Raw genomic sequence first — 27,677 nt, forward strand, 5'->3', positions numbered from 1 at the left:
ACACACACACATATATATATATGTACATGTATGTATATATGTTTGTATGTATTTATTACTCTATTTCTTATTTTACTTGTACATATTTATTCTATTTATTTTATTTGGTTAATATGTTTTGTTTTGTTTTGTTGTCTGTCTCCCCCTTCTAGACTGTGAGCCCGCTATTGGGTAGGGACCGTCTCTAGATGCTCCAACTTGTACTTCCCAAGTGCTTAGTACAGTGCTCTGCACACAGTAAGTGCTCAATAAATATGATTGAATGAATGAACCTACTCCAGCACTCAGTACAGTGTTTGGCACATAGTAAACACTTAAACACCACAATCATTATTGTCATTAACAAGTCTCTCGCTGAACCAGAAGTGACCTGCATCCAAGGGACTTGGCAAATTTTTCTCATGGTCTTGCCAAGAACTTCTGGTTCAGGGCCACTTGCCCTGCAGGCGGTCAGTGCTGGCAGAAGCGTGTCTTGAAGTGGCACGAACTGGAACGGCGGGCCCCAATGTGCTGGCTGTTTGAGGCTCTACATCACAGCACCCCTTTGCCAGGGAAACACAGTTGGTGATTTCAGTCGTTCTTTCCTGGTTGGGCATTTCCACTTACCGGAATACAGAGAAGAGAGTTCGGACAATGCCCGGCTGTATCTGATCACAGCGATCAGTACAGTGCAATTCCTCTCATGACACGAGGGGATGCACAGGGCTGCTATCTTTCTACATTAGTGAGCATAAAGCCAGGACTCGCAGCATTAACAGAAGAGGGAGTTTGAATATTCCTGTGTGCAACAAGTGGAATCAGAAGTAGGGTACCAGATTTGGTAGAGATTTCAAAAGCTATTTTCTTTAGACTCAAATACCTGGAAGACACAGGTCCGGGCAGGAAGAGCAACTCACTGCTTTTATGGCTCTACAACTCTTCTTACAGTAAGGCAGAATCGGTGGGGAGTTCCTCTAGGTTCTCATTTTGTTGGAGAACAGTAAAAATAACTTTTCAAAAAAGAGAAGTTGAAGCGGGGCAGGGTGATTGAATAATCGTGACGACAGAGGTGAAATGCGGATGAAGTGAGTGGGACAGAGCAGAGCCCCAGAACCCGGAGACAGATGGCAGAGCTGCTGAGCTGGCACCCTGCATGCCTAGCAAGAGCCTAGAAGTGGCACCAGAGGCCCTTCTGAGGTGGCTAAAGTGTTAGTGGTGGGGTTAGTGACCCAGAGCAGTAGGGTGTGAATGCCTCCATTCTGGAAATATAATGGGGAGAGTGGGGGAAAGGGGCAGCTATCTGACCTTCACCCCTAACTATGGTTAGGTCAGAGTTTGGGACGAGAAAGGATAAAAAGATTGTGGAGGTTAGGAAGAAGCAAGGAATACCTGTACCCTTTGCACACTTGATATTCACCCAGCCCTCTCAGCCCTAAAGCACTTACATAGATATCCATAATTTATTTATATTAATGACCATCTCCCCTTCTAATAATGATGGTACTTGTTAAACGCTTACTATGTGCCAGGCAAGGTACTAAGCACTGGGATGGATATAAGGAAATCGGGCTGGACACAGTCCCTGTCCCACATGGGTCTCTGAGTCTCAATCCCCATTTTCCAGATGAGGTACCAGAGGCACAGAGAAGTGAAGTGACTTGCCCAAGGTCGCACAGATAAGATCCCTATGGACAGGGAACATGGCTACTAACTCTGTTGTATTATACTCCTGAGCACTTAGTACAGTCCTCTGTGGACCGCAAGCATTCAATAAATACCACTGACTGATTGTTTGATTGGTACCTGCAAAGCCAAATGCCCTGATGTGGGTGCAAAAGTACCTAAGTTCAGCTCTGCTTGAAGGGATCACTGTTCATAAATGTACTGAGAAAGGGCTGTGTGCTAAGTGCTTAGTACAGTGCTCTGCACCTAGTAAGCACTCAATAAATACAGTTGAATGAATGAAAGAACCAAGTAGGAAATGAAGACAAGCTGTCCCTGATGTCTACAGATTCTTATGCTAAGCACCTTTTGAATCAATCAATTGTATTTATTGAGCGCATACTATGGGCACAGCACTGTACTATGCACTAGAGAAGCAGCGTGGCTCAGTGGAAAGAGCACGGCTTTGGAGTCAGAGGTCATGGGTTCAAATCCCGGCTCCGCCAATTGTCAGCTGTGTGACTTTGGGCAAGTCACTTCACTTCTCTGTGCCTCAGTTACCTCATCTGTAAAATCGGGATTAAGATTGTGAGCCCCCAGTGAGACAGCCTGATCACCTTGTAACCTCCCTAGCGTTTAGAACAGTGCTTTGCACATAGTAAGCACTTAACAAATGCCATTATTATTATTATTATTATTAACACAACAGAATTTGCAGACACATTCCCTGTCCATATGAGCTTATAGTCTAGGGGGAGAGACAGACATTAATACAAATAAATAATTTATAATATAAAATTTTAAGACGTACAAAAGTGCTGTGAGGTTTGGGTTGTGAGGTGAATATCAAACGTCAAAGTAATGGATCAAAGTGCAGTTTATATGCAGTCCCTTTCTTCTGAGGAGCTCCAAGTTCTTGGTCTCATTAATTCTCATAATAAGGACAGGGAAACTAGTTTTACATCCATTTTATATCTGAGGTGACTGACATGCTTAAAGCAATATGGGAAATCAGCAATGAAGGAGCAGCTTGGCCTAGTGGATACAGCGCAGGCCTGGGAACCAGAAGGACCTGGGTTCTAATATAGGCTCAACAACATGTCTGCCTTGTGACCTTGGGCAAATCACTGAACTTCTCTGAGCCTCAATTACCTCATCTGTAAATTCGAGACTACGACTGTAGCCCCATGTGGGACATGGACTGTGTCCAACCTGATTAGTTTGTGATTAGTACAGTATCTGGCACACAGAAAGCACTTAACAACAATATAAAAAAAAAGGAGGCTGTAACCGTCAGATCCTTGGGTAACAAGGCAAAGCTCTATCTGGGTTAACCCCATGTGAAAATCCCCAGAGCTTTCTTTCGCTTCAACAATGAAATGCAATCCAAGAGCACCAATATGTAAAGGATTTTCTCACTCCCATCAGGAAGAGAATAAAGGGTGGGCAAAAGGGTATCAGAAAGAAAACAAGAGACCAAATACTCAACCCCGGCATTCGTTTCCCATTCGGATGTTGATGCAGTCGACCGGTATGTGGATTTTATCCTCCATGTCCTGCCGCAGTTGGTCGTCGTAATAGATGAGGTGACCGTCAGACCACAGATCAAACCAGTTCTTCTTCCAACGCCTCAAAATAGTGCCTGGAAGAGAAATGTTGACTTTTGGCTAAGCAATTGAGTCAAGTGCCCCTTTTCTCTGATAGTTATTAAAAACCAAAGGGGGTTTTGCAATTCAATCCCTTCTGTGGGACTATCTGATAATGTACCTTTCAATAGTCAGTCAAAGCAAGAGTAAAGTAAAGGGCTCAGAGCTTAAACAACATAAAATAAGTGACCTGTAGATACCTGATTTGAGATAAAAGGATGGGTTGCGATCATTTCCCCTTCCCCACTAATTCTGGCAGATCAATCAATCAATCAATCAATCAATCGTATTTATTGAGCGCTTACTATGTGCAGAGCACTGTACTAAGCGCTTGGGAAGTACAAATTGGCAACACATAGAGACAGTCCCTACCCAACAGTGGGCAGATCTCACTGTGTCCTGTTTCAGAGGAAAAAGGCAGGTACAGGAAGAGGACTGGAGACAGAGATCAGGAGCAGTGAGAAGTAGCACGCCTATATCATGGGCTTGGGAGTCAGAGAGACCTGGGTTTGTCACTTTTCTGCTATGTGACCTTAGGCAAGTCACTTAACTTCTCTGGGCCTCAATTATCTCCTCTGCAAAATGGGGACTAAGACTGAGCCCCACGTAGGACATGGACTGTGGCAAACCTGGTTATCCTACACCTATTCCAGCATTTAGTACAGTGTCTAGCATACACTAAGTGCTGAACAAATGAATACCCCCCAAAAAAAATTAAATCAAGTTTTGTGTTTCTGAGGTGTGTCAGGTGCTCTCTCCAATTTACCCACCTTCTGTCTTCCTGAAGACAAAACTGAACAATTCAGGAACAAGGAAGAGGCCTGAGAAGGTGAGTACACTTATGCCCAGGAGCAAAGTTGAGTCTCCCCACAACTGACCTCGGTTTATCCTTGTGTGACTGTTTCCCAGTACTCACCACCTCACTTAACCTTACCAGGTCTCAGTGTCCCTGTTTAACAAATGGGGATGATTTGCCATCCTAACATTATTAAGGCAAGATTTTAAACGTCTATAATATTCAAACAATCTAAAGTCATATAATGTTGAAACTCGTAAGGAGTCCTTTTGTCCTTGTCTGCTTTACTACACAGTAAGTGCCAAGACAGCGAGTACTGTGTTTTCCTTTTTAAATGCTATACACAGTTCATCCACATTGAGAAGTGGTCAGAATACAGCAAGCACTCCATTGGGTTCAATTAATCAATCAATTGTATTTACTGAACATCTACTGGATGTTGAGCACTGTACTAAGCACTTGGGAAAGCGCTTAGAGATTAAAGGACCTTGTGCTCAGGGAGTTTATAATCTAACAAATGATGTGGTGCCTAAAACAGTCATTAAAACTACATGTTGATGTGAGAGCTGGCACGGAAAGTTCCTGTTCCCACTGTTCAATCCTCCAAATGACTATTGAGGAAGGAAACAAAAAGAACGGCACATTAGTGCAAAGTACCCTGCTCAGAAACATACCTTACGCTTCTCTACCTTCAGTTTTTTGAGAAGACTCTTACTAAGTGCTTGGGAACTTGTACTTCCCAAGTGCTTAGTACAGTGCTCTGCACACAGTAAGCGCTCAATAAATACGATTGATGATGGATGAAACTTATCTTCCACCTGGCACTAATAAATTAGCACAGGCAGTATTTGAACCAATACTCACTTCAATAAGACAGCTCATACCCAGACAAGGGGGGGTCTGCTGTGTTCTTAAAAAGCCAATATTTTTGCTCAACAGTTATCAATTAAAAATAAAAATTAAAAATATGAAAAGGGGCTTGAAGTTTCTAAAAATACTGTAAGATGTAGTCTTGGGGTCAGTCGGTGATCTATTCTACTTCCTCAATCACATGGCACAGTAATCTGCCCATAGTAAGCATTCAATAAATACCATTGGTTGATCTCACTGTCCTTGTAAGATGGGTGGGCCTGTTGTAATAAAATGGTTGGCCGGACCAGTTCTAAAATAGGAAACATCTTTGCTTAGTGCTGCAGGGCTAAGAAATAAGCACGCATCTGATGAGAGCTAAAACTACAAAAAGATAAAGCCAAGAGGAAGTGACTCTGCTCTTTGTTGAATTAGGCCTGTTTTCATTAGAGGAAGTTTGGGGAATGAGTTCAAGTGCTCTCCACCCTTTGGAGGTTCAGTAAGTACTCACTGATGGTGAAAATTTGGTTTCACAGTTCCATAAACTCCATCAATTCCTCTTGGTGTCCAGAAACAAATGGCTTGCAGCCCAGCCATTTCCAAACCTTATTCTCTTTTACCTCTAAATTGGCCTGGCTCTGTAATCTTGTAATCCAGGCCAGAAACTCTTCTATATGCAAAGAAAGCTAAATAGAGTTCCTGGTGGCTGCTCAACCACATAACTGAAAAAAAGGTGATCACTGCTTCTCTTTAGCACCGGATGCAGGCCTCGGCATGTTATGAAGGAAAAAAGATTAAGAAAGACCTGCTCATCTCCCTGGTGCCACTGTGGTATCCAGAGACTCTAGGAGTACAGTGCTCTGCATACAGTAAGCGCTCAATAAATACAACTGAATGAATGAACAGTAAAGGAGAAAGCACGCTGGTGAGGGAAAGAAGGAAGGGAGGGAGGGAGAGGATAATCTCTCTAAAGGATGGTGCTCCAGTAGAGATGTTTGTGATTTGTTTCTGGAAAGGGAGCTGTCTGCCCTACAGTTCCGCAGTAAAGATTAAGATAGCGACTCACTTTGCCGAAGCAACCACCCGCTCTTCACGAACGCCATCTCTTCGCCCTAGGGAGAGAAAACAGGAAGGGTTAGGGAGTCTTGCTGCCAAAACGCGGAAAGGCCAATCAGGGGCTTAATGTATGATCAGCACCCGGGGCAAGAAGGTCACGGGACAGGCTTGCGGCAAAAAGAGAATCTCCCTCTGTCTTTAATCAATCAATCAGTCGTATTTATTGAGCACTTACTGTGTGCAGAGCACTGTACTAAGCACTTGGGAAGTACAAGTTGGCAACATCTAGAGACCGTCCCTACCCAACAGTGGGCTCACAGTCTAGAAGGGGGAGACAGAGAACAAAACCAAACATACTAACAAAATAAAATAAATAGAATAGATATGTACAAGTAAAATAAATAAATAAATAAATAGAGTAATAAATATGTTCAAACATATATACATATATACAGGTGCTGTGGGGAAGAGAAGGAGGTAAGATGGCGGGGATGGAGAGGGGGACGAGGGGGAGAGATTTCCTAGGCAAAGACCACCCCTGCAGGAAGGGTCCAATCTAACGCTGCTACCCAGCAATCTGAATACTACCAGCCGAAGCCAAGAAAAGAAATATCCTTAATAAAATTGTAATTCCAGCTATCACTGTCTCACTATCTATTGCAGTACTCTCCCAAGCACTTAGTACAGTGCTCTGAGCACACAAGCACTAAATAAATAGGACTGACTGAAAATAGATTTCCCCTCCGTTAAAAACACCTTGATTTCCCACAGTGTTTTTATTTCCAAAGCTCTCTCATCTCGACAACTCATTTTTGCCCTCCCAGCGACCCTGTGAGGAACATTGGAAAGGCAAGAATTATCATCCCCATTGTGCAGATGAGGAAACTGAGATACAGAGAAGTTAAGTGGCTTGCCCATGGTCATAAAGCAGGTTAGTGGCAGAGTTTGGACTCAAACTCAGGTCTTCCAGGTGCTAGTTAATCATATCCATTATTTATCTATCTATATCTATTTATTTATTTATTTATTTATTTTCCTTGTACATATCTATTCTATAGATATCTATATCTATTCTATTTATTTTATTTTGTTAGTATGTTTGGTTTTGTTCTCTGTCTCCCCCTTTTAGACTGTGAGCCCACTGTTGGGTAGGGACTGTCTCTATATGTTGCCAACTTGTACTTCCCAAGCGCTTAGTACAGTGCTCTGCACACAGTAAGCGCTCAATAAATACAACTGATAATGATATCTATGAGCGCTTACTGTGTGCACAGCCCTGTACTAAGCATTTGGGAGAGTACAATATAACAATGAACAGACACATTCCCTGCGCACAATGAGCTTACAGTCTAGACTGGCTTTCGCCACATTAAATAAAATACAGCCCTCTAGGCTGTAAGCTCGTTGTGGGCAGGGAATGGTATCTGCTTACTATTGTATTGTACTCTCCCAAAAGCTTAGTACACTGCTCTGCACGTAGTAAGCGGTCAATAAATATGATCGACTAACCTACCCCCCACCAACAAATAAAAAGATACCACGATACCACTGAGGAGGCCCTTCATGAGCCCGTTGTTGCGTAGGGACCGTCTCTATATGTTGCCAATTTGTACTTCCCAAGCACTTAGTACAGTGCTCTGCACACAGTAAGTGCTCAATACATATGACTGAATGAATGAATGAATTCAATCAATCGTATGTATTGAGCACTTACTGTGTGCAAAGCACTGTAACTACAGTTTGGGAGAGCATAACAACAAACGGACACATTCCTGCCCACAAGGAGCTCAAGGTCTAGAGGGGAGACAGACATTGATGTACATGAATGAATAAATTACTAATATATACAAATATATGCATAAGCGCTGTGGGGATGACAGGGAGAAAGACTGAAGGAGCAAGAGCAGCGCAGAAGGGAGCGGGAGGAGAGGAGAGAAGGGCTTAGTCAGGGAAGGCTTCTTGGAGGAATTGTGCCTTAAATAAGGCTTTGAAGGTGGGGAGAGCAATTATCTGTTTGATATGAAAAGGGAGGGCGTTCCAGGCCAGAGGTAGGGTATGTTGCCAACTTGTACTTCCCAAGCGCTTAGTACGGTGCTCTGCACACAGTAAGCGCTCAATAAATACGATTGAATGAATGAATGAATGTGGGCGAGAGGTCGGCGGTGAGACAGACGAGACTAAGGTACCTTAAGGTCCAGGCAAAAAACATTAACACATCTTGCCTTTCTAAATGACTAACAGGAATTGAGAAAAATGGACTCCTGTAACCCCGCCTTGGGAGTGGCAGGGTCTGTTTCCACAATACTACTATTACTTGTGTTCAATACATTGTTTCGGTCATTCTCACAGCATCTCTAAGAGTGGCCAGTTTCCCATCTCCCCAGTAAAGAGAATGGACAAGTCTTGGGTTCAATGGTTCCCTTACTTATTCAGCAAGGGGAAGAGTAGGGTGGAGAAGACAGTCTGGGTCTATGAATTCCGAACCGAGGGCCATTTATGAAAACATTCCCTGCTCTCTTTTAATTCTCCAATCACATTTTACAAATCCAGTTTCCACGAGAATATAAGTAACGCCATATTGGGTTAGAGCCCGTTGTTGGGTAGGGACCTTCTCTATATATTGCCAACTTGTACTTCCCAAGCGCTTAGCACAGTGCTCTGCACACAGTAAGCGCTCAATAAATATGGTTGAATGAATGAATTAATGGTCTTCCAACACAATATTCTAACACAGAGTGGCAATAAGAGGATGGTTGCCCTCTTCGACAACCACAATTTCTTACCAAGAACCATAAAATTTGTAGGTATTTCTCACGTGCTTACGTAGAAGCAGCGCAGCTTAGTGAAAAGAGCCCGGGCTTGGGAGCCAGAGGTCATGGGTTCTAATCCTACTCCGCCACTTGTCAGCTGTGTGACTTTGGGCAAGTCACTTAACTTCTCTGGGCCTCAGTTACCTCATCTGTAAAAGGGGGATTAAGACTGTGAGCCCCACATGGGACAACCTGAATACCTTGTATCTACCCCAGCGCTTAGAACAGTGCTTGGCACACAGTAAGCACTTAAACACCATTATTATTTGAGAAGCAGTGTGGCTTAGTGGGAAGAGTACGGGCTTGGGAGTCAGAGGTAGCACAGTACTCTGCACACAGTAAGCACTCAATAAATACGATTGAATGAATAATCCCGGCTCTGCCACTTGTCAGCTGTGTGACTGGGCAAATCACAACTTCTCTGTGCCTCCATTACCTCATCTGTAAAATGGGAATTAAGCCAAGTGGGACAACCTGATTACCTTGTATCTACCCCAGTGCTTAGAACGGTGCTTGGCACATAGTAAGCACTTAAATACCATCATCATCATAACGTGCCAAATGCCAAATAACCAGATTGGACACCACATTCCCTGTCCCATTTGGGGCTCCCAGGTATTTAGTCTCCATTTTATAGGTGAGGAAACAGAGCCGAGGGTATGTGAAGTAACTTGCCCAAGGCCACAGAAGGCAAGAAGCCAGGATTAGAATGCAGGTCACCTGATTCCCAGGCCTGTGTTTTTTTACACTAGGCCTGTGGGTTTTTTTTTTACACTGTTTCCACTTAATCAGGCATCTGAATATTAAAGCTGAGATCTGTCCCGAGGCTTAGCAGTCAGTCAATCATATTTATTGAGCGCTTACTGTGTGCAGAGCACTGTACTAAGCGCTTGGGAAGTACAAGTTGGCAACATATACAGACAGTCCCTACTCAACAACGGGCTCACAGTCTAGAAGGGGGAGACAGACAACAAAACAAAACGTGAACAGGTGTCAAGTTGTCAGAATAAACAGAAGTAAAGCTAGATGGACATCATTAACAAAATAAAATAAATTAGTAAATATGTCCAAGTAAAACAGAGTAATAAATCTGTACAAACATATCTACAGGTGCTGTGGGGAGGGGAAGGAGGTAGGGCGGGGGGGATGGGGAGGGGGCTCAGCCTGGGTTCTAATCCCTGCTCCGTCACTTGTCTGCTGTGTGACCTTGGGCAAGTCACTCCACTTCTCTGGGCCTCAGTTACCTCGTCTGAGGGACTGTGAGCCCCATGTGGGACAAGGACTGTGTCCAACCTGATTTGCTTGTATCCACCCCACCGCTTAGTACAGTGCCTGGCACATAGTAAGCGCTTAACAAATACCATTATTATTATGGTCATTATTATTCATAATTATTATATAGAGGGGGCTGTGTGACCTTGAGCAAGCCGCTTAACTTCTCTGGGCCTCAGTTTCCTCATCTGTAAAATGGGGATTAAATATCTATTCTACCTCCGATTTAGACGATGAACCCCCTATGGGATACAGGGCTGTGTCCAACCTGATGACCTTATATCTATTACAGTGGTTTACAATAATAAGGGCTTAAATAAATTATACTACGGCTATGAGCTAAAATTGAAACTCTCATTTTATTACTCCGTAAATCACCAGACCCTACATTCTGATCAGCCATAGCTTAGCTTTCCTATTGTCAAGTCGGTCTTTTCGGCCAGATGTTGGGCAAGCTGGCAAAACACGCTTCCGATAGTGTTAACTATTAACGGCAGCAAACATATGGCAAGAAGAAAAGCAGCATGGCCTACTGGAAAGAGCATGGGCCACGGAATCAGAGGACCTGGGTTCTAAACCCAGGTCTGCCACATGTCTGCTGTGTGATGTGGGGCAAGTTACTTAACTTCTCTGTGCCTCAGTTAATAATAATAATAATAATAATTGTGGTATTCGTTAAGCGCTTACTTTGTGCTCTCTGGGCCTCAGTTTCCTCATCTAAAAATGGGGATTAAATCCTACTCCCTCCTACTTAGACTGCAAGCCCTATGTGGGATAGGGACTGTGTTCCAACCTGCTAATCTTGTTGTATCTACCCCAGCACTTGGTGCAGTGATGGCACATAGTAAATGCTTAACAAATATCATTTAAAAAAAAAAAATCAATCGCCAAAGTAGAAGGAATGACATTTGTTTGATCTGGACTATGGAATGTTTCGCACATAGTAAGCACTCAATAAATACGACTGAATGAATATGCAGTCAATTAACAGCCAGATGGTTTTCCAGGAAGATTGGAAAAATACGATCACATTTATTCAAATCCCAAGATATACTAATATAGATGCATCCTTTTAGTTGGGTCCAATTTATAAGGCAGGGGGTTATCAGCGCTTAGAACAGTGCTTTGCACATAGTAAGCGCTTAATAAATGCCATTATTATTATTATCTCTTAAAAGACCTTCAAGTCTTCTGCTTCACTTACCTAATCCCCTTTCATTGTCAAAGGACCCTCACTGCCAGGAAGCAGCAAGGCACAATGGACAGAGGACCGGCCCCGGGAGTCAGAAAGTCATGGGTTCTAATCCCGGCTCTGCCACTAGTCTGCTGTGTGACCCTGGGCAAGTCACTTTACTTCTCTGTTCCTCGGTTAACTAATCTGTAAAATGGGGATTAAGACTGTGAATCCTATGTGAGTCAAGGACTGTACTGTGTCCAACCTGATTATCTTGTACCTACCCCAGTGCTTAGTACAGTGCTTGGCACATACTAAGTGCTTAACAAATATCATCTATTATTATTACACCTAAAAGACGGGAGACATGTGAGCCAGGGACTGTTTTTAACCCAATTAACTTTTAAGTACCTCGGCGCTCAGAACAGTGTTTGACACATAGTAAGTGCTTAAATACCATTAAAATAGAATCAAGGATTTCCTTCCTCTTGTGATCACTGTCACAGCTGGAGCTACAATTTCAGGGGGGTTATGAGTCTCCTTTTCCTACGCTGCCCTTTTGCTTTCCTTCATAGGTCAGTTATGAATATGCATAACACGCACCATCATATCATTTCAAAGTTTTCTCTGCTACTAGCATGAAAATTCTCTTTCTCAACTTTCATTACATGCCCAGAGGCTACTTGAAAAGATTTCACCAGTAAACCTTAGAATTCAAATATGCCCAATTCTAGAACACTGCATAACTACAATTTCCAAAGCACAGTACAATCAATGTGGTTTTTTTTTTTTTTTAAATGCATCCTTCTCTGGAATCTAGCATAAATCTAAAGAAGCACCATGGTCTAGTGGAAAGAGCACGAGCCTGGGAATTAGAGGACCCATGGCTTTGCTCCCATAACTCCAAGTACTATCTCTAAACAATAATAATAATTACAGTATCTGTTAAGCGCTATGTGCTAGGCACTGTACGAAGCGCTGGGGTAGATACAAGCAAATTCATTCATTCATTCAATCGTATTTATTGAGCGCTTACTGTGTGCAGAGCACTGTACTAAGCCCTTGGGAAGTACCAGCTGGCAACATATAGAGACAGTCCCTACCCAACAGTGGGCTCACAGTCTAGAAGGGGGAGACAGACAACAAAACAAAACATATTAACGAGATAAAAAATCAGGTTGGACACAGTCCCTGTCCCACACAGGGCTCACAGTCTCAATTCCCATTTTACAGATGAGAGAACTGAGGCACAGAGAAGTGAAATGGCTTGCCCAAGGCCACACAGCAGATGAGTGGTAGAGCCAGGATCAGAACCCATGACCTTCTGACTCTCAAGCCCGTGCTCTTTCCACTACGCCATGCTGCTCCTCTAAGAAGAAGATTAATTCCCACGTCTACATCTCCAGCCCTGACCTCTCTCCTTCCTTGCATTTTCTCCTGCCTTCAGGTAGCTCCACCTAGATGTCCTGCCTCAAACTAAACATAACCCCAAACTGAACTCATCTTGCCACCCAAACCCTGTCCTTCCCTTGTCTTTCCTATCACTGTAGACAACACCACTATCTTCCCTATCGTTCAACCTTGGCATTGTCCTCGACTCATCTCTCTCACTCCACCCACAGATTCAATCTGTCATTCATTCATTCATTCAATCGTATTTATTGAGCGCTCACTGTGTGCAGAGCACTGTACTAAGCGCTTGGGAAGTACAATTTGGCAACATCTAGAGACGGTCCCTACCCAACAGCGGGCTCACAGTCTAGAAGGGGGAGACAGACAACAAAACAAAACATATTAACAAGATAAAATAAATAGAAAAAACATATACAAATAAAATAAATGAATAGAGTAATAAATACGTACAAACATATATACATGTAGAGAGAGGGCGGGGAGACTCACCAAATCAAGTCTGTTCTACCTTCACAATACTGCTAAAAGGCTGCCTTTCCCCTCCAACTAAAGTATTACTATGCTGATCCAAGCACTTCTCCTACCTCAACTTGACTACTGCATCTGCTTCCGCTCCGATCGTCCGGCCTCCTGGGTCCCTACTACAGTCCACCCTTCACTCTGCTGGATGGATCATTTTTCACTAAAAATATTCATTCCCTGACTCTCCCCTCCTCAAGAACCACCAGTGACTGCCCATCCACCTCCACAACAAACAGAAGCTCCTTTCCATTGGCTTTAAAGACTTCAATAATAATAATAATAATAATAATAATGGCATTTAGTAAGCGCTTACTATGTGCAAAGCACTGTTCTAAGCGCCGGGAAGGTTACAATCAATCAATCAATCGTATTTATTGAGCGCTTACTGTGTGCAGAGCACTGTACGAAGCGCTTGGGAGGTACAAGTTGGCAACATATAGAGACAGTCCCTACCCAACAGTGGGCTCACAGTCTAAAAGGGGGAGACAGAGAACAAAACCAAACATACTAACAAAATAAAATAAATAGAATAGATATGTACAAGTAAAATAAATAAATAAGTAAATAGAGTAATAAATATGTACAAACATATATACATATATACAGGCGCTGTGGGGACGGGAAGGAGGTAAGATGTGGGGGATGGAGAGGGGGACGAGGGGGAGAGGAAGGAAGGGGCTCAGTCTGGGAAGGCCTCCTGGAGGAGGTGAGCTCTCACTAGGGCCTTGAAGGGAGGAAGAGAGCTACCTTGGCGGATGGGCAGAGGGAGGGCATTCCAGGCCCGGGGGATGACGTGGGCCGGGGGTCGATGGCGGGACAGGCGAGAGCGAGGTACGGTGAGGAGATCAGCGGTGGAGGAGCGGAGGGTGCGGGCTGGGCAGTAGAAGGAGAGAAGGGAGGTGAGGTAGGAGGGGGCGAGGTGATGGACAGCCTTGAAGCCCAGGGTACAAGGTAATCAGGTTGTCCCACGGGGGGCTCACAGTCTTAATCCCCATTTTGCAGATGAGGTAACTGAGGCCCAGGCAAGTGAAGTGACTTGCCTAGAGTCACACAGCTGACAGTTGGCGGAGCCGGGATTTGGACCCATGGCCTCTGACTCCAAAGCCCAGGCTCTTTGCACTGAGCCACGTTGCTTCTCTGGCCTCAGAATCTGGCAGTCAGCTCGCCTCCCCCTACCTCACTGACTAATCTCCTACTACAGCCCAGCCCGCCCACTCTGCTCCTCTAGTGCCAACTTTCTCACTGTGCCCCAGTCCCATCTACCTCGCCACTGACCCCCTTCCCGGGTCCTGCCCCTACTCTGAAATTCCCTCCACCTCCATACACGCCAGACCGCCGCTCACTCCCCCGTCAAAGCATTATGAAGATCACTTCTCCTCCAATCAATCAATCAATCGTATTTATTGAGCACTTACTATGTGCAGAGCACTGTACTAAGCGCTTGGGAAGTACAAATTGGCAACACATAGAGACAGTCCCTACCCAACAGTGGGCTCACAGTCTAAAAGGGGGAGACAGAGAACAGAACCAAACATACCAACAAAATAAAATAAATAGGATAGAAATGTACAAGTAAAATAAATAAATAAATAAATAGAGTAATAAATATGTACAACCATATATACATATACACAGGTGCTGTGGGGAAGGGAAGGAGGTAAGATGGGGGGATGGAGAGGGGGACGAGGGGGAGAGGAAGGAAGGGGCTCAGTCTGGGAAGGCCTCCTGGAGGAGGTGAGCTCTCAGCAGGGCCTTGAAGGCCTCCAAGGCCTCCAAGAGGCCTTTCCTGATCATGCCCTCTTTTCCCCAGCTTGCTCTCCCTTCTGCGTCAACTGTGCCCTTGGGACTGTGACCTTTGGACATTTGATATCTGCCCCACCTCCAACCCCACAGCGCTTATGTACATATGATAATAATGATGGCATTTGTTAAGCGCTTACTATGTGCCAAGCACTGTTCTAAGCGCTGATAATAATGGTATTTGTTAAGCGCTTACTATGTGCCAAGCACTGTTCTAAGAGCTGGGGTGGATACAAGGTGATCAGGTTGTCCCACGCGGCGCTCACAGTCTTAATCAATCTAAATACGGTTGAATGAATGAATGAATGTTGCCGATTTGTACTTCCCAAGCGCTTAGTACGATGCTCTTCACACAGTAAGCGCTCAATAAATACGATTGAATGAATGAATGCATGTTTTGTTTTGTTGTCTGTCTCCCCCTTCTAGACTGTGAGCCCACTGTTGGGTAGGGACTGTCCGTCTATGTTGCCAACTTGTACTTCCCAAGCGCTTAGTACAGTGCTCTGCACACAGTAAGCGCTCAATAAATACGATTGAATGAATCCCTTCAAAGCCCTACTGAGAGCTCACCTCCTCCAGGAGGCCTTCCCAGACTGAGCCCCCTCCTTCCTCTCCCTTCCTCCCCCCCACCTTACCTCCTTCCCCTCCCCACAGCACCTGCATATATGTATATATGTTTGTTTGTATTTATTACTCTATTTTATTTGTACCTATTTATTCTATTTATTTTATTTTGTTAATATGCTTTGTTTTGTTGTCTGTCTCCCCCTTCTAGACTGTGAGCCCGCTGTTGGGTAGGGACCATCTATGTTGCCAACTTGTACTTCCCAGGCACTTAGTACAGTGCTCTGCACACAGTAAGCGCTCAATACGATTGAATGAATGAATGAATGACAAGAGGCAGAGCCAGAATTCGAACCCACATCCTCTGACTCCCAAGCCTCCACTCTTGCCACTGAGCCATGACATACCTTTGCATACAGTAAGCGCTCAATAAATATGATTACCTATTCTAAATTACATATCTATTCATATTGATGGATGTTTCCCCCTAAATTGTAAGTTCATTATGAGCAGGGAGCACATCTGCTCATTCTGTTGTATTGTACTCCCCCACGCACTTAGTACAGTGCTCTGCATGTAATAATAATAATAATAATGGCTTTTATTAAGCGCTTACTATGTGCAAAGCACTGTTCTAAGCGCTGGGGAGGTTACAAGGTGATCAGGTTGTCCCACGGGGGGCTCACAGTCTTAATCCCCATTTTACAGATGAGGTAACTGAGGCACAGAGAAGTGAAGTGACTTGCTCAAAGTCACACAGCTGACAAGTGGCGGAGCTGGGATTTGAACCCATGACCTCTGACTCCCAAGCCCGGGCTCTTTCCACTGAGCCACGCTGCTTCTCTAGTAAGCACTCAATAAATACTATTGATTCACTGACTGAGTGACCTGGTTCTAATCCCGTTTCTGCCACTTGTCTGCTCTGTGAGTTTGGGAAAGTCACAACTTCTCCGTGCCTCAGTTGCCACATCTGTAAAATGGTCACGAAATTCCTCCTCTGACTTGGACTGTGAGGGCTATATGGTAGGTCAGGGACTGTCCAACCTGATTAACTTGTATCTATCCAATTTCTGAGAGAAGCAGCATGGTGTAGTGGATAGAGCACGGGCCTGGGAATCACAAGGTCATGGGTTCTAATCCCGGCTCCTTCACTTGAGCAAGTCACTTCACTTCTCTGTACCTCAGTTACCTCTTCTGTAAATCGAGGATTGAGAGTGTGAGCCTCAAGTCGGACAGGGTCTGTGTCCAATCAATTTATTCAGTCATATTTATTGAGCGCTTACTGTGTGCACAGCACTGTACTAAGCACTTGGAAAGTACAATTCAGCAACAGAGACAATCCCTGCCCACAACGGGCTCACAGTCTAGAAGGGGGGAGACGGACATCAAAACAAGTAAACAGGCAACAATAGCGGGAATCCACTTTGCCTGCATCCACTCTGGAGCTTAATACAGTGCCTGGCACATAGTGAAGCGCTTAAATACCAAAATTATTATTTATTATTACAGTGTCTGGCACATACTAAGCACTTAAAATTGCATCAAAACAAACAAAAAACCTAACAACATTATGCTGAATTTCTAGAATAATGAGTCTTGCAATATAGATCCTGGCATACAGAGTAGCAGAAACTATTGAAGGATGTCCCTGACACACCTAGGAACCAAAAAAAGGCAACTTTTACATATAAAGGACCTTCAGAATAGAAAACTTTTGTTTTTCTGCCCCAGAGTTCAGTTCCAATTCTTCATCACATGTTTTCAACATCTCCCTTAATAAAACTCCTTCCATTTCAATGCACCTTTCCAATTTCCAATTCCCCATCCATCCTTTGCAAACATAAATGTCAAAATTCACAGACCACAAACCTCAAACAAAATATGCTGGCTTCCTTCTGAGCTGCAGGAGTTTTCCCTTACTAAATCTGACTTTCTGGAAAGATTTATTTTTTTTTTCTTTCAGCTTATCACCAATGGCTGGTACTGTAGCCAATGAAAAATACTACATATCATAAAATAAATAAAATAAATTGCAGTATCACTTTAACTTCCCCATTTGGATTTAGTACTGGTTAAAAGGAGACTAGTAAAGCAAAGCAATTTGTGTGTCAATGATTAAATATACAGAGTAGCTACCAGTTAGATTTTACTTTAAAGAGCAAGACAAAAAGGCCAAGAATGAAGCGTCAATTTCCTCAAACTATGACCTACTTAGAGTTGGTAAGTAAAAAACTAAATTTGATTCCTAAAATTCTGACAAAATATAAATTACTTCCCCATTTTCACAACATAGTTATGCTAGTGAAGATGGAGGTATACATATCAAGCAAAAATTTGGCCACTAAGTCTATGCACAAAATAACCCACCTGTTTACATTTTTAAAGTTATAAATATTAAAACATGATCTCACAGGATCCTATATATTGCTTTCTGAATTCTTCCTTAGCACAATGTCTTATTCTTGGGTAAATGACTCAAAGAACAGAGGCTCTGAGAAAGCGATGGAAGGCACACAGATCCAAATGAAAATGCTGCCAGGGATTGTGTGAATGATAAACACAACGGTCCAGCAAATGGCAACCTTGACAATCAGACAAAATTTTTTTAATGATATTTGTTAAGCACTTACTATGTGCCAGGCCCTGTACTAAGCGCTGGAGCAGATACAAGCTTATTGAGTTGGATACAGTCCAGGTCTCTCGTGGGGTTCGCAGTCTTAATCCCCATTTTACAGATGAGGTGACTGTGGCTTAGTTACCTCATCCGTAAAATCACACGCCAGACAAGTGGCAGAGCTGAAATTAGAATTCAGGTCGTTCAGATTCCCTATGCAAATAATTTCATCAGATATACTACCTTTGAACCCAAAGAATATCTGAACACAACACTCACACACAATTTTAGAAAGAATCCTTGGGTTCAACAGAAGACTCCCAATTAAGATTGTCCTCCCCAAAAAAGACTTAAAGAAATGCTCAGTATTGACTCAGGTCGACTAGGACAATTTACAAAAAAATATTTCTGGATGTCTTTGAATGATAAATCCAACATGGGGCAAGTGAATGTATAATAATGTCCCTTCAAAACTCGACTTTTTGGACGATTACAGAACCCAGGGTCTGTGACAAATTCCATATTTGGTGGAGCAGATGGCTTGTGTGAGTCTTCCATAATTATAACAATACTTTTGAAAAATGCAAACAAAGTGTCTTTAAAAATCTCTTAGGGATCATCTAGCAGAAAAGGCACTAGACTTTCGGTACAAGCTCTTCAAATGACTCTGTGACTGTGGCTAAATCATTTAATTTTTCCATTTCACAGTTCCTTAAACTGCAAAAGGGGGGACAACAACATGTGAGCCTACTTATTCTAATGGGATTTGTGAAGACAGATAGGTCTACAGACAAAAGGTCCTGTATTAATCATTCAGTCAAGGCTATTTCATTCATTCAACCACGTTTATTGAGCACTCTGCTAAGCATTTGGGAGAAGACAATCTAACACAAACAAAACCATTCCCTGTCCACACTGAGCTTACAGTCTAGAAGGGGAGATAGAAATTAATATAAATGAATAAATTACAGATCTGTACATAAGTGCTGTGGGGCTGGGAGGGGGGATAATAATAATAATGATGAGATTGATTAAGCACTTACTATGTGCAAAGTACTGTTCTAAGCACTGGGGAGGTTACAAGGTGATCAGGTTGTCCCACGGGGGGCTCACAGTCTTCATCCCCATTTTACAGATGAGGTCACTGAGGCACAGAGAAGTGAAGTGACTTGCCCAAAGTCACACAGCTGACAAGTCGCGGAACTGGGATTTGAACCCACGACCTCTGACTCCCAAGCCCGGGCTCCTGCCGCTGAGCCACGCTGCTTCGCTGTGGGATGCTCTCTAATGGGATGAATGAAGAGGGCAAGTCAGGACAACGCAGAAGGGAGTGGAAGAAGAGGAAAGCGTGGACTTAGTTGGGGAAGGCCTCTTGGAGGAGATGTGCCTTCAGGAAGTCCTTGAAAAGGAAGGACGGTCTCAAATTTGAGAAGGAAGGATGGTCTGTATGCAGAGCACTGCAGTAAATGCTTGGCAGTGTACAATAGATAGATAAAAATCCCTGCTCTCAAGAAGCTTCCCATCTAGTGGGGGAAGCACACAAAAACATAATGACATGTAACATAAATGACATATTTATTTGACATAAATGACAAATAAGGGAAGCAATAGAATAAAGGGATATGTACTTAAGTGCTGTGGGGGTGGGAGAAGTGCCAAAGTGATGATGATGATGGTATTTGGAGAGCGCTTACTATGTGCCAAGCACTCTTCTAAGTGCGGGGGTAGATACAAGGTAATCAGGTGGTCCCACGTGGGGCTCAAAGTCAATTCCCATTTTACAGATCAAGTAACCAAGGCTCAGAAGTGAAGTGACTTGCCCAAAGTCACACAGCTGACAAGTGGCAGAGCCGGGATTAGAACCCATGACCTCTGTCTCCCAAGCTCACGCTCTTTACCCCTCGCCCCCCTCTCCATCCCCCCCATCTTACCTCCTTCCCTGCCCCACAGCACCTGTATATATGTATATATGTTTGTACATATTTATTACCCTATCTTACTTGTACATACCTATTCTATTTATTTTATTTTGTTAATATGTTTGGTTTTGTTCTCTGTCTCCCCCTTCTAGACTGTGAGCCCACTGTTGGGTAGGGACTGTCTCTATATGTTGCCAGCTTGTACTTCCCAAGCACTTAGTACAGTGCCCTGCACACAGTAAGTGCTCAATAAATACGATTGATTGATTGATTTCCAATCTTTCCACTAAGCCATGCTGCGTCTCTCCTAAAGTGTTTAGGAGATACAGACTTGAGTGCATAGGGAATACAAAAAGGATGGAAACTTGGGTAGGGAGATTTGTCAAGAAGGGCTTCCTGGAAAAGATATGATTTTAGTACGTCTTTGGAGGAGGAGAGAGTAGTGGTCTGTCAGATGTGAGGAGGGAGGCAGTTCCAGATAGGTGGGATGCCTTCAGCAAGGAGTCGAAGGGCAAGACGGATGAGAGTGTGCCCCAGTAAATGGACTGGTGTTACGGGAACGAAATGATATGGCGGGGTTGAAGTGGGAGAGAAGCGAGGAGAGGTAGGAGGGAGAGAGCTGACAGTGCTGGAAAGGTGACAGTGAGAAGTTTCTGTTTGATGCAGAGAGGGATGGGGAAAAATCACCCTAGAAATTTCCTTCAGGAAAATTTAACTCATGAAAAAAACCACATCTAAGAGAAGATTATTAAAATTTCAGCCCAGAATTAAAATTACCCATCATTGATAAAATCTGTTAGGAAAAAAAAAGATTTTTTCATGTATGCACAGGGAAAGAGCCAAGGACGGAGAGAGAGATAACCCAGCCAGAGATAAAATCTACCAGATCAAAGATAGAGATTTGTGGGGTTGGCGGTCCACTTTGAGACTGCCAAGAGAGGAAGAGATAAAGAGGGTATTATTCACACTGACATTTGACAAAAAAAAAAAACAAAACCCAAGGCTCTGATACCAATTAAACAAACCTCCTGTTAGTTTCTGTCAGTTTGAATCCCTCCAACCTCCACTTGGGAGAAGTAGAACCAGGGAAGATCAGTGCCTAGCTAGATATACAAGAAAACCACCCATTACCCTTATCTAAACTTAAGGGTTCTATACAGATCCACAGAGAGAAGTCTCTCCTGAATATCCAATCCAAATCAAATAAGAAGCTAGATGAAATGCATTTTATTTTTGAAATCTAGTTTCCACTTAGATGAGGGCCAGGAAATTAAATATTAACAACCTATGGATTTACAAAGAAAAAAAACAGCAATATTAGCTAATAATTGTGAAGCATATTTTGTGTCTGCCTCTCCCACTAGATTGCAAACGTCTTATTAGCAGAGATTGTGCCTAACTTTACTGAACATTTTTTTTTTAAGTTTTATGGTATTTAAGTGCTTACTGTGTGTCAGGCACTAGAAGCACTGGGGTAGAAATAAGATAAGAAGCAGAGATAAGATGAGAAGCAGTGTGGCTCAGTGGAAAAAGCACGGGCTTTGGGGTCAAAGGTCATGGGTTCAAATTCCGGCTCCGCCAATTGTCAGCTGTGTGACTTTGGGCAAGTCACTTCACTTCTCTGGGCCTCAGATACCTCATCTGTAAAATGGGGATGAAGACTGTGAGCCCCCCGTGGGACAACCTGATCACTCTGTAACCTCCCCAGAGCTTAGAACAGTGCTTTGCACATAGTAAGCGCTTAATAAATGTCATCATTATTATTATTATTATTATTATAATAACCAAGTAGGACTCAGTCCATGTCCCGTATGAGGCTTATGTGGATCCTCAATCATTATGATAGTCATTTTCAAAAATGTAAACAAAACACCTTTAATAACCTCTTAGGGACATAGTCTAGCAGAAAAACTAGACTCTCTGTACGAGCTCTGCAAATGACTATGTGACTTTGGCTAAAAATCACTGTTTGATTAACCTTTCCATAGTAGCCACTCAACATATACTATGCAATGCTTGAAGAAAGCAGCCAAAAAGACTCCTGGTAATGCCTGGCACTGATTCCTGCCCAGTTATTCACCTGAAATAACCATTCTCAACTCCCCACCCCCAAGACTGGAGCATTCATTGTCTATCCCTACAACTGGGGCAACAGGTTTGTTCTTCCCTACCGTATACTTAGTTTCAACGCAAGTGAAGCTTCAAATCTGACATTTCCTATTCCTGCGACAGCAGACATCTTAGTGAACAAAGCAGTCCGGGTGCGACGGGGAGTGTTAGCGCCGTTTCACTCCAAGACTTCAAGGTGGTCTGATTTCCTGGTGATTTTTAAAAGTTGCAAGTTTAATGTTTAACGTTGCAAGGTGTTCCTTGCATTTTTGTGGAGCAGGGAAATCAGAAGCTCTATGATCAATTTAATGTGGAGCTCTGCCGTTAACCCGTACTGTGTCTGACCTTGGGCAGAATAATAATAATATAATAATAATAATAATGGCACTTATTAAGCACTTACTATGTGCAAAGCACTGTTCTAAGCGCTGGGGAGGTTACAAGGTGATCAGGTTGTCCCACATGGGGCTCACAGCCTTAATCCCCATTTTACAGATGAGGTCACTGAGGTATGGAGAAGTTAAATGACTTGCCCAAAGTCACACAGCTGACAATTGGTGGATCTGGGATTTGAACCCCTGACCTCTGACACCAAAGCCTGGGCTCTTTCCACTGAGCCACGCTGCTTCTATAATAATAATAATGGCATTTGTTAAGCACTTACTATGTGCAAAGCACTGTTCTAAGCGCTGGGGGGGATACAAGGTGATCAGGTTGTCCCAAGTGGGGCTCACAGTCTTAATCCCCATTTTACAGATGAGGTAACTGAGGCTCGGAGAAGTTAAGTGACTTGCCCAAGGTCACACAGCAGACATGTGGCGGAGCCGGGATTCGAACCCCTGACCTCTGACTCCAAAGCCCGCGCTCTTTCCACTGAGCCAGAAGGTTTTACCTTCTGTGTTGTGTTTTCACCAGGTGCAAAAGAGGGCTAAGTATTACGTAGAAATAGAAGTTGAAAGGGTTAATAAGTAGTGGTCGTAAATCACGGTGCAAATATCAAGTGCTAAAGAAGCAATTCATCACCTGTGACAAATCTGTTAACCATCAAGGGCAGAACTTGTTTCCTGCCTTGCATTCCTATCCAGTTTTATATAACCATCACTGGAAGTGCTGCCGAGTGTATTATACTAACGGCTTCATTAACTTGGGTTTGTTTCATTTCTGTGTTGGCCTGAAAATCAACGTTTGACAGCAAACATCTTGAGAAAAATTTGGTGTTTTGATGAAATCATCTTTCTTTGGTTTTAACTGGAATGTCTTTCTTCATCACATCTGGGTTCATTTCCAGCCCAAAGCCACAGGCATGGCTAACACCTTACCTCAACATTCAATCAATCGTATTTATTGAGCGCTTACTGTGTGCAGAGCACTGTACTAAGCGCTTGGGAAGTACAAGTTGGCAACATATAGAGACGGTCCCTACCCAACAGTGGGCTCACACTCTAAAAGGGGGAGACAGAGAACAAAACCAAACATACTAACAAAATAAAATAAATAGAATAGATATGTACAAGTAAAATAAATAAATAAATAGAGTAATAAATATGTACAAACATATACACATATATACAGGTGCTGTGGGGAAGGGAAGGAGGTAAGATGAGGGGGATGGAGAGGGGGATGAGGGGGAGAGGGATCAATCAATCAATCATATTTATTGAGCGCTTACTGTGTGCAGAGCACTGTACTAAGCGCTTGGGAAGTCCAAGTTGGCAACATATAGAGATGGTCCCTACCCAACAGTGGGCTCACAGTCTAACAGAGGGAGACAGAGAACAAAACCAAACATACTAACAAAATAAAATAAATAGAATAGCTATGTACGAGAAAAATAAATAAATAGAGTAATAAATATGTACAAACATACATACATATATATAGGTGCTGTGGGGAAGGGAAGGAGGTAAGATGAGGGGGATGGAGAGGGGGACAAGGGGGAGAGGAATCAATCAATCGTATTTATTGAGCGCTTACTGTGTGCAGAGCACTGTACTAAGCGCTTGGGAAGTACAAGTTGGCAACATATAGAGACAGTCCCTACCCAACAGTGGGCTCACAGTCTAAAAGGGGAAGACAGAGAACAAAACCAACCATACTAACAAAATAAAATAAATAGAATAGATATGTACAAGTAAAATAAATAGAGTAATAAATATGTACAAACATATATACATATATGCAGGTGCTAACCCAGTAACTCTCAAGCCCTGAGTCACATTTTATTGTACTCAAGCCTTTAAAATGTCATGTTCACAAATTATCTAACATTGGCAGATGTGAATATGGGGACAAAAGCCCAGAGAAAGAAACGATACATTTCCTGATCCCCATTACTCAGAAAATATTCTTTTGTCACCTAGCCAAAACCACCTGATCTATGCCAAAGAAGCCTCTGAGCCTAAGGCAGTGTTCCCCTCTAGACCACTGTGGAGCCCCCCAAGACAAGAGAATCTGGGTCAATAATCGGGGGTAGGCAAAATGAATTGAGAACAGAGAAATGAAACAAAAAAAATCAGTGGCATTTGTTGAGTATTTACTATGTGCAGAGCAATGTACTAAGCCCTTGAGAGAGTATAATACAACAGAATTAGCCTAAAAAATAATAAATGAAAATGTTCGGGGAAGCAAAATACCTTTTGAGTCATGAAATAGTGTGGCCTACTAGGAAGAACACAGATTAAGAAGCCAGGGGACCTGGGTCCTAATTCATTCAATCGTATTTATTGAGCGCTTACTGTGTGCAGAGCACTGTACTAAGCGCTTGGGAAGTACAAGTTGGCAACATATACAGACAGTCCCTATTCAACAACGGGCTCACAGTCTAGAAGGGGGAGACAGACAACAAAACAAAACGTGTGAACAGGTGTCAAGTCGTCAGAATAAACAGAAGTAAAGCTAGATGGACACCATTAACAAAATAAAATAAATAAAATAGTAAATATGTCCAAGTAAAATAGAGTAATAAATCTGTACAAACATATCTACAGGTGCTGTGGGGAGGGGAAGGAGGTAGGGCGGGAGGGATGGGGAGGGGGCTCAGTCTGGGTTCTAATCCCTGCTCCGTCACTTGTCTGCTGTGTGACCTTGGGCAAGTCACTCCACTTCTCTGGGCCTCAGTTACCTCATCTGAGGGACTGTGAGCCCCATGGGGGACAAGGACTGTGTCCAACCTGATTTGCTTGTATCCACCCCACTGCTTAGTACAGTGCCTGGCAAACAGTAAGCGCTTAACAAATATCATTATTATTATGGTCATTATTATTATTATTATAATTATTATTATATAGAGGGGGCTGTGTGACCTTGAGTAAGCCGCTTAACTTCTCTGGGCCTCAGTTTCCTCATCTGTAAAACGGGGATTAAATATCTATTCTCCCTCCGATTTAGACAATGAGCCCCCTATGGGATACAGGGTTGTGTCCAACCTGATGACCTTATATCTATTCCAGTGCTTAGTACAGTGGTTGACAATAATGAGGGCTTAAATAAATTATAATCATTACTATTATTGAGTCTTAGGCATATGCATCTGTGTCTGCGGATACTGTTCTATCCATCAGGATGTGGTCTTTAAGAAAATCTTTACGAAAACCATTAGGTAGGGGTTCCCTAAAAGTAGATCCTCAAAAAATGTAAATACAAATTTAGTAAATGGACTTATCAAAACAGCTTCATTCCCCATATCAGAACACATCTGATCTTGGATGCATGCTTTTTTAATTTTTAACTCAGATGCAAATATTCACAGAGACATCTTTCAGTTTAAGCTGCAGCCAAGGAAGAAGCAAAAGACAATAAACAGTTGGAGAAGAAATGTGTGGATATTTGACAAAAGAACATCTATAAATTCCTCAACCCCACATACTGAAGCCAATAAAAGAGTCCAGGGCTGTTTTCATGAACATCTACATTTTTACTTTCTTACGGAATTTTACTTTCAAAATCCTAGCAACATCAGCAATTAGCCATTTATTTCCACATTAAAACGTCCACCATGCCAACGATATTTGATTTATAAGAGGGGCGGGACTCTCATTCAAAACATTTAGGAGTCCCTATAGAACAACAATAATAATGATGATGATGATAATAATAATAATAACATTTACTAAGCATCTCCTATTTGCCACACACTTTACTAAGTGCTAAGATAGATACAATATAAACGGGTCAGATGCAGTGCCTGTTCCATATGCAGTTTACAATCTAAGAGGAAGAGGGAACGGAGATTTAATCTCCAATTTACAGAGGAGGAAACTGAGGCAAAGAGAAGCGACTTGCCCAAGGTCACGCGGCAGGCAAGTGGATGAGCCTAAATTTGAACTCGGGTCCTTTCCACTAGGCCATGCTGCTTCCCATGGGATCTGTTCTTTGAAAGGAAGAATCGGCATACAAGAAGTCAGGGGATTTCAGAGAAGCAACGTGGCTTAGTGGAAAGAGCTTGGTCTTGGGAGTCAGAGGTCATGGGTTCTAATACTGACTCCGCCACATCAGCTGTGTGACTTTGGGCAAGTCACTTAACATCTCTGTGCCTCCGTTACCTCATCTGTAAAATGGGGATTATGCTTGAGTTCCACGTGGGACACCCTGATAACCTTGTATCTACCCCAGTGCTTAGAAGAGTGCTTGGCACATACTAAGCGCTTAACAAATACCACCATCATTATTATTATTATGTCTGGGAATGATTGGTGTGACTGGAACCGTGTGGTGTTAGTCTAGGAAGGCTTCATGGAGCGGGTGAGTTTTTACCCATTTGAATGATAAGTCAGTGAGTTCAGGCAGAAAAAGCTCTACTCGATACCCAATAAAATGCCACTAATGAAGGGGAAAACGATCATTTTACTTTAATATCGAAGCAGTTAGCAATTATCTGCATTATAAGGACAGAAAACTGGACCTGCAAGAAATTTAACAAGGTCTATTAAAAATGAATGAGCTAATACATCCTCAAAATAGGAGCAACATTGTGTTATTTGGTTAGCTCACCTTACAAGTTAGATGTACCATAAACATGCTTTGCGAAATGATAATCAAAGCTGTTAGTACAAAAGCCAAAGTTGCTGCTGTATTTGTTAGTAAAAGCCTGTACTGTGGCTAGTTTGGCTGGACAGTATATATATTTTTTTAAAAGACAGTGTGAAACACCCACATACCTTATTTTGATAGTATTACATCTATAGAGACAAAGGCAATATACTGCAGTTAGACTAGAAAGCTACGGTTACCTACAATTCCCCCCCCATCTTACCTCCTTCCCTTCCCCACAGCACCTGTACATATGTATATATGTTTGTACATATTTATTACTCTATTTATTTATTTTACTTATACATATCTATTCTATTTATTTTATTTTGTTAGTATGCTTGGTTTTGTCTCCCCCTTTTAGACTGTGAGCCCACTGGTGGGTAGGGACTGTCTCTATATGTTGCCAATTTGTACTTCCCAAGCGCTTAGTACAGTGCTCTGCACACAGTAAGCGCTCAATA

General features: G+C 42.8%; 1 protein-coding gene across 3 annotated transcripts in view; it reads right to left on the bottom strand.

The window, feature by feature from the left end:
* The window catches only part of PLEKHB2 (pleckstrin homology domain containing B2), a 60,084-nt gene that overhangs the window by 19,000 nt on the left and 13,407 nt on the right, over nucleotides 1-27,677 (bottom strand). For 2 of the 3 annotated variants that reach the window (XM_038748316.1, XM_038748390.1), the window contains 2 exons: nucleotides 5,999-6,044; nucleotides 3,131-3,283 (listed from right to left, as the gene is read on the bottom strand). In XM_038748316.1, the coding sequence (XP_038604244.1) occupies nucleotides 3,131-3,283; nucleotides 5,999-6,035 (190 nt within the window). In that variant the 5' untranslated portion in view covers nucleotides 6,036-6,044. Of the gene's footprint in view, nucleotides 1-3,130; nucleotides 3,284-5,998; nucleotides 6,045-27,341; nucleotides 27,363-27,677 lie in introns of all 3 variants that reach the window. The other variant, XM_038748465.1, reaches the window with a different exon arrangement.

The sequence above is a fragment of the Tachyglossus aculeatus genome, chromosome 1 (genome assembly GCF_015852505.1).
Source record: "Tachyglossus aculeatus isolate mTacAcu1 chromosome 1, mTacAcu1.pri, whole genome shotgun sequence".
Taxonomy (NCBI): Eukaryota; Metazoa; Chordata; class Mammalia; order Monotremata; family Tachyglossidae; genus Tachyglossus; species Tachyglossus aculeatus.